The 8,569-nt window shown below is 35.1% G+C and overlaps 1 protein-coding gene across 2 annotated transcripts; it reads left to right on the top strand.

The window, feature by feature from the left end:
* The first annotated feature begins 815 nt into the window (after nucleotides 1-815).
* LOC106749678 (gamma-aminobutyric acid receptor subunit beta-like) lies at nucleotides 816-7,742 on the top strand. 2 transcript variants are annotated; one of them, XM_014629359.1, is made up of 8 exons: nucleotides 816-1,148; nucleotides 1,779-1,846; nucleotides 3,021-3,166; nucleotides 4,776-4,933; nucleotides 5,455-5,739; nucleotides 6,449-6,679; nucleotides 6,758-7,008; nucleotides 7,439-7,742. In XM_014629359.1, exons 1-8 carry the CDS (start codon nucleotides 1,064-1,066, stop codon nucleotides 7,589-7,591), a joined length of 1,377 nt encoding a protein of 458 aa, XP_014484845.1. In that variant the 5' UTR covers nucleotides 816-1,063; the 3' UTR covers nucleotides 7,592-7,742. The 2 variants fall into 2 exon arrangements, with proteins under 2 accessions (XP_014484845.1, XP_014484846.1); XM_014629360.1 differs by lacking the exon at nucleotides 1,779-1,846 and having other exon boundaries at nucleotides 1,065-1,148.
* The last annotated feature ends 827 nt before the right edge of the window (nucleotides 7,743-8,569 follow it).

Genomic DNA, 8,569 nt, shown 5'->3' with positions numbered 1-8,569 from the left:
AAAAGTATAATAAAAATTACGCAAATCAATAAAATTGCATAACGGTTTAGTAATTCGTCAACATAATCGCTCTATATTTAAGAATCTAACAAAAAAGACTAATAATCATCGACTATTCATCCACGGTCGGTAGTTTAATACGGACTTAAAGTAGATTGATCAATTGAAACAAATGGTCTGTTCTTTTTAGATGAATTGGTGCAATAAGTTAGAGTGAGACATTATATTTTGTCTCGCTCTAACTTATTACATCATTTCTGCAGTGCAGCTAAAAAGAACAGATCAAAGGAGACAAAGCCGAGCTTTGTTGATTTGTTGAAATCTAATCTCCAATCCTAGTCTGATACGGGCTTAATACATAGGTCCATATTATTTCATTCATTTTATCGAAAAGTGAGTTCAGAATATGGACCATAACATTATTTCAGATAATTTTTAGATGAGATGACATGTTTTTTTTGTCTAAGATGAAGATGAATATATTTTATATTTCTTCCACCTAAATAAAGATAAAGATGATCTATTTATTCATCTAAATGATTATTTATATAATTTTATCTAGATATCGGCAAACACTGACCGTGAGTAAGATCGCTATGGACGAGGCCGGACGCTGGCAGAATTAATCAGTGGGAGTAATTGTGCGATGCGTGACATTATCTCTGCTTCACGCATGATTCCTCGTCGATTTCCGCTCATCTTTTCGTTCTTCGGCTCGCTAATACGCGCGTTTCCGTTACGAGTTAGTCAGATTAAAATGTAACCACAAATTTCGCTTCGCTATGCATATTGCATTATTGCGGAGAGAACAAGATTTGAAGAATTTTTCTCTTCTCGTCGAGACATTTTTTAGAAAGCAATGAGCGTCGAAGGTACTAAAGTCTCGAATTTGCGTACTTTAAGGAAAAATAGCGACGCGTCAAACAGTCGATTTCATCTACTTTGATTAATAATGTTCACTCGATTGCTTCAGCAGCATATGATATTTTAGCGCTTTCGAACATCGACAATTTCCGCATTTCAACATTTCGCACTTCGCAGGGCTTCCCCAGAGAACACCGGGATGTCCGATAGACTGGAGAACGTTACGCAGACAATTTCGAGGATACTCGACGGTTACGATATTCGATTAAGGCCGAACTTCGGCGGTAAGCTCCGCACTTAAGTCGCTCCTTAAGCGTGTACCGTTAAATCCCTTCTGGCTAAGATTAAGTGTGTGCTTTCTCTCTCTCTCTCTCTCTCTCTCTTTCTCTCTCTCTCTCTTTTGCAAAAAAACCCTCAAGGGCTCGAGATATTTTAATGAAATATTAGAACTATATTAATTAATAGAGCCGGGTACCAGAATGAAGTTGTTCACTTGATCAATGATAGAATGCCACATTTCCCACCGCCGATTCTCTTTTCTCTTTCTTTCTCTTCCGTCCCTCCCTTCCCCTCACCACCCATTTCCCCTCCTCTATTTCTCTCTCTCTCTCTCTCTCTCTATAGCAGCTTTTAATGAAGTTTCCACGCCATACAACGAGGCACGATCGCAATTAGATCGCTTTTAATTGAATGTGCAACGAAGGGGAAATAATTCGCCCCGATATTATCAATGGATTAAGCAGCTTTAAACTATTTCTCTTCCGTTTTAACGGATCTCCATCGCGAACAGCTCGAAAAGCGGGGAAATTTTAAAAGTTGTTCTGTCCTTTTTCTTTTCTTCGCACTTTAATTCGCAAGAACGTTCGCTAGAAAGATATTCGACGGAATTAATGACGGATCGTGTTCCATCGAAGGTGATCCGTTGTTGGTCGGAATGGACCTCACCATCGCGAGTTTCGATGCAATTTCAGAAGTCAATATGGTGAGTAAGCCAAGATACGTGAGTTAAATAAGGAGATCCGCGTAAGAATGAATATGCCTCTTCTATGGCGCACATGTAAGTTAAAATATGCGCGCGTCCTGCATCGGATGTTGCTATCGCGATATTACATGCATGATCTTTGAGATACGGAGAGCACGTTCTCCTTGCCAACGCTTATAACGTCTTCGACGTCACTACTAAATCGATTTCTGCCTCCGGGGCGCCAATAAACCGCGCGCTCTACTGATCGATTCATTTGATGTACACTAAACCTTATAACCCTATAAGCGCGTAATATTATTTAATACTCTGGGCATATTCTTAGAATATTAAACATAATATTCTAATAATATTATAATATAATATAATATAATAATATTCTAATAATATGAAGTTATATTTCTAGAATATTAACACACCGTTATATGTCCATCCCTGATAATATTTAGAAAATAATATTATTTAATGTCATTGTAATATTATATATATTTTAAATATTCAACTCTATGCACATATATAATATATATAATTGTAGTTTTTTCAAATGTATTACAATATCAATTGTTTTATTATATAAATAAAGTCGAGAGAATTTTGTATAAAAATACGTTTTATATTAAAAAATTTCATACATACACAACACACACACACACACACACACATATTTTTATTTATATATATTTTTTGATATTATTATTTTATTTTCTTCAATATTCCAAGAATATTTTTGTAATATGCCAATTATGTGAAGTGGACATATAATATCAATGGAACATTCCTATAATATTAAAAAAATATTACATAACATTCTTAGAATATTATAAGAATATTATTTTAATATTGAATAATATTCATATAATATTCGAAGAATATTACGTGCTTATATGGAAGTTTCCTCTTTTTCTCTCGCGCACTAAACATCGCGCTCTGTCGATCGCGTGTGACATTTTATTTTCTTCTCGAAAATGTCGCTACATGTTAGAGCAGAACGTGAAAATGCAGTCTTAGAAATTATTGTGAAAAATCCAACGATTACGAATGAAATTACGAATGAAACAATCTCGTCGTATACAATTTCGCGCGATGAATTGTAATTAATTTATAAATGTTATAATAATTATAATAAATAATTAGTAACGCTTTCTTGAATATTAAATTGCGATTTGAATCTTAGGATTACACGATAACGATGTACTTGAATCAATACTGGAAGGATGAGAGACTTGCCTTCTCACACGAGGATGAGATCCTGACGCTGAGCGGCGACTTCGCAGAAAAGATCTGGGTGCCGGATACGTTCTTTGCGAACGACAAGAACAGGTGACAAACAGCGCGATAAATATATTATAGGGATACTTGAAAACTTTGCAAAATATCGACTTCTTTCTGTAAAGTTTACGTTGTGTTGGCTGCACAGAATTATATAAATAGTTTGATACAGTGAAAGTGCGTGCGAAAAAGAATTGAAGCCTTGCAATATGTGATAAAAACGATAAAAAATTTCACAAACAAATGTCCAACTGCTGGGTTGGATAAGTTAAGTTTTTTTATTTTGGCTGAGTTAAGTTAAAAATTATCTAACCAAAATTAACTTAATTAAAAGTTAAATTAAAATTAAATTAACTCATTGAAATTAAAAGTTAATTGTACAAAGTCATGTGCGTACATAAACATATGTATGCATATAGGGTACGGTATTTAAATTGCGGCACTTTAATAATAGAAATAACAGAATACACATATAACAGAAATAAAGCAAAATAGAAAGAAATGTGTCAAACAAAAGTTTCAGGGTTTGGAGAGAGATATATTTTGATGATTTCATGGTATTGTCAATAATTCAAGGTCATTTCATGATTAACTTTATTTTTATTATTGTAATTATACAGTTTTTTTAGTACAAATCGATTTCTTTGTTCATTCTGCATATAAAAATACTGGGGTAGGATAATTGAAAAGCAAATACTTTTCGAGATAATTTACATTTTACCCTGATATCTTTTAATATAAGATATGAAATATGAAGTATTCACTTTTCGATAATATCACCTTAATACTTTTCTATATAATAATATGAAAAAAATCGATTACTGATATTTATTATTATACATTGATGCATTAATGCATTAATATATTTGCAAATTGCAATGAGCTATTTTTAAAGTTTTTCTATAATTGCTCACAACGACGATCCCACCTGTCATTCTACATACAAAATCCTACTTGAGGTGTTGATATATATGTGTATATTTTATTTATATATTTTTTTTATATATATTTTCTATATTATTATTATTATTTTATTTTTTTAATATTCTAAGAACATTTTTATAATTTGCCAAAAATATTATAAGAATATATTTTAACATTTTATAATATTATGCCTTTATAGGAATTTCAAACAATATAAACTTCTAAAAAATCTTTTAAAGACGTCTAAAAGATATTTCAAAATGGGATGTCATTTGGATTTGTCTTTAAAGCATATTTTACATTATTTTAAATTTCTGCTGTCTGAATGTAAACAGTGCTAATTCCAATACAGCACACATCTCCAAGAGACGTTCTAAAGATGTATAGGGCGTCCCAATATCCTAAAGACGTCCACAGGACGTTCATCGGGTGAAAAGTGCTATGTAGCATGCTTTTGCTTCAATGATCTTAGCTTTGATATGATCGATCTTTTTCTAATTGTACATGTGTGTAGATCGTGTTTCAATTAAATATACTGTAAAAATTTGGAAAGATTTCTGAGAGAATAAATTTACAAGCAAACTATCTTAATCGCGCGATTTAATTAAAAAATTACATACCTGAGTGATTATCTCGCTGCAATTCCCCCTCCTCCTCCGTATTTCTCTTTCCATCCCCCCTCCTCCCCCTTATAAATGCTGTATCCATTGCATCGGACTCATTTTCCTGTTCACAGCTTTCTGCACGACGTCACTGAGCGCAACAAACTCGTTAGATTGTCGGGCGACGGCTCGGTCACGTACGGCATGAGATTTACGACAACCTTGGCCTGCATGATGGACCTGCACTATTATCCCCTCGACTCGCAGAACTGCACCGTAGAGATCGAGAGCTGTACGTGTTCAGATATACGTATTTACGAGCGATTACTTGAGAACAGATAGCTTCTGCAAAGTTTCTCGTTTTCCGAAGTATAAGATATTTCCTGTAATTAAAGATATACGCAGTGTTTGCCAGAATCTAGATAAAATTATCTCAATAGTCATCTAGATGAATAAATATATCATATTTATCTTTATCTAGGTAGAAGGAATACAAAATATATTCATCTTTATCTTAGATAAAAGAAAAACATGTCTGAAATCTTACCTAAAAATTAGCTTTCGTCTAGATAAATTAAAAACAAAATCATTTTCATCTCACCTTCATCTAGATGAATCTGAAATCATTTAAGGCAAACACTGATTATGTTTTTCTCCTCGCGATAGATTTGTGTTTGGAGATTTTGCGGTTATTACAGACGAAATGATATCACTGTCGATGAGCGAAAGAATCGATTGTTTAGACTTCCGGTTACTCTTTATAACGTGGCTGCTGACTTGTTCGTTCTATATTACGTTACTTTCCATGTTCAGACGGATACACGGTGCTCGACGTAGTAATGTACTGGAAGGAGACTCCCGTTCGCGGGGTCGAGGAAGCAGAATTGCCGCAATTCACGATAATCGGTTATGAGACCAATGATCGAAAGGAGAAGCTGGCGACCGGCATTTACCAGAGGCTCTCGTTGAGCTTCAAGCTTCAGAGGAACATCGGTTACTTCGTTTTTCAGACATATCTGCCGAGTATACTGATCGTCATGCTCAGCTGGGTCAGTTTCTGGATCAATCACGAGGCCACCAGTGCGAGGGTGGCTCTCGGTAAGAGCGTAAAGTAGAAATTGCTCTGTTAGAAATCACGTCGTCACCGATTACTCTCCAGATTTCTTAGAATCTCACTGAAAACAAGTGAAAATTCTACTACTTAAGACCACAAGAGTGAATGTTTCGCTCAAACTTAGGGCGGTATTCACAGTCAGATCTTATATTTAAGGTCGACTTAAGTTCATCTTCAGGTATTGTATGGGTCATTTCAATGGCTACAAAATATCTGAAGACGTATCAGACTAGAGATTGAAGATTAGATTTAAACGAATCAACAAATTTCAGTTTTATTTCATTTGATTCGTTCTTTTTAGCTGCACTGTTGAACTGATATAATAAGTTAGAGCGAGACAAAATATATTGTCTCACTTTAACTTATTGCACCAATTCAACAGTGCAACTAAAAAGAACAGATCATTTGTTTCAATTGATCAATCTACTTTATGCCCGTATCAAATTGTCGACTACGAGTGAGCAATGATTACTGGTCTTCATCTAAGGCAAACACTGGCTATACTGTTCGGATTTAGTAACAACAACTATAAAGTAGTTTATTAAACTACATGCATTAATTATACGTACAAAATTCATATAGTTGTCACCTGTAATTGCTACGACTATGTAATGTTCTTTGAATGTGGTGTCCATTCAGTTGTAGAAACTGAGATTTCTTTCCCCGTGCGCTAATTTCTTTTTCTTTCTTCAGGAATCACGACGGTGCTAACGATGACAACAATATCGACCGGTGTTAGAAGCTCACTGCCACGAATCAGTTACGTGAAAGCCATCGACATTTACCTGGTAATGTGCTTCGTGTTCGTATTCGCCGCCCTGCTGGAATACGCGGCGGTCAATTACACGTATTGGGGCGCACGGGCGAAGAAAAAGAGCAAGAAGAAGGAGATCGATGAGAGGAAGGTGCTTACCTCGAAACCCGGTGAGCAACGATTCGCCACCTCGGCGCAGCTTCCGCGCCCTTCATTCTCTCGCTGATTCTCGTCCCTCTTTCTTTCAGGCAGCAAAGCCAGCTCACCTTTTCCAGGCACCACGGACGCAGATATCATAGAGCTGCAAGATCTCCGAATGTCACCGTTACCGAGCATAAGAAATAGGTCGGGCCTGGTCAGCGCCTCGTCGACGCCCGGAAGAGATCACGATCCGGCCAAGTTTCCGCCGAGCTTTCGCATCTCCAGGGCCGCCGCTTACAATACGCACGCCCGAAACAGCGGTCTTAGATACAGAGGCCCGAGATCGCACAAGCCAAAGGTATGTCGAGGTATTCCTCAACAATACCGACAATGCTGAAGACGTCTAAAGAATGTCCGGAGCAGCGAGATGATGTTTAACCCTTAGAAGCACGGTGGGAAGTATACTTCCCACCTTTTCTCCTTTCAGATTTTTGCCGATAAAATTTTCATTGCTATATTCGGACTGCTTTCTTTTCTTTATATTTTTCTAGTATCTTCGGGATGGGTGAAGGTAAAAAATGGTCAAAATATATATTTTTATACAGATTTTAAATACAAACAATTAAATATATACCGTTTTGTCCGATAACCTCTACCACCTCTCCAGTGGCTGCGTAATCCCACAATCTCGTAGAAATTCCGATATTTCTGAGCAAAGAACTGATAAATAAACGGAAAGAATTTTCTCATCAACTCGTTATTTACAAGTTACAATTTATGTTTTACAGGTGTTACACGCCATACGTAGAGGAGCTTCCGTACTGCGCGTATCGATGCCAAAGATCAAGGACGTGAATGTGATAGACAAGTACTCACGGATCATCTTCCCAGTCAGCTTCATGCTGTTCAACGCCGTGTATTGGGTCTTTTACGTCCTCTGAACGGACCGTGTCAATGTTTCACTTGGCCTCGAGTTTGGGCCCCCGAGGACCAATCGATTCGGGAGGTTTCCTCGCGTACTCTCGCTTTGTTTTCGAGAACTATGACCCTATAAACGCGTAATATTCCTAGAATATTATATGAATATTATTAAATATTAAAATAATATTCTTATAATATTATGAAAATGTTATGTAATATTTTTTAAATATTATAGGAATGTTCCATTGATATTATATGTCCACTTCACATAATATTCTTATATATTATAAAAATATATTATATAATATTATATATAATGGTATATTATAAAAATGTTTTTAGAATATTAAAAAACAAAATAATAATATAGAAAAATATATATAGATAAAAAAAAATATATATGTATAATTTTGTTTAGTATAAAACATATTTTTACACAAAATTATTTCCACTTTATTTATATAATGAAACAATTGGTATTGCAATACATTTGAGATTTGTAATAAAAGACTACAATTACATACATTATATACACAGGGTGTTCCAAACTAATCTTAATTCCCGTGTGTGCAAGTAGAACGGGCGAAACTGAGCAAAAAAGTCCTATATACCATTTTGTAAATGACACGCAAAATTTCGAATATCAATTATTGAAAATGGTCATGTATAGAGGCTTTTTTAATTAATAACTCAACAATTTACGTGTTATTTGCAAAATGGTGACAGACTTTCTTGTCCCAAATAATCTAATCTATAAGTATACAACTATTGTACCTAACGACAAGTTCAAGGGTCAAAGTCCAATATACTGATGTCTGTCGTTAAGTACAACAATTGTCATGTATTTGTAGATTAGGCCACTCTGAACAAAAAAGTTCTTTACCATTTTGCAAATAACACGTAAATTTTTTAGTTATTAATTAAAGAAACTTCAATGCGTGGCCATTTTAAATCATCGATAACTCGAAATTTTGCATGTTATTTGCAAAATGGGACTT

The sequence above is a fragment of the Dinoponera quadriceps genome, unplaced genomic scaffold (assembly GCF_001313825.1).
Source record: "Dinoponera quadriceps isolate SergipeBrazil2010 unplaced genomic scaffold, ASM131382v1 scaffold3789, whole genome shotgun sequence".
Classification (NCBI taxonomy): Eukaryota; Metazoa; Arthropoda; class Insecta; order Hymenoptera; family Formicidae; genus Dinoponera; species Dinoponera quadriceps.
Note: the sequence above shows the minus strand (reverse complement) of the source record. Positions and strands in the feature narration are given on the sequence as shown.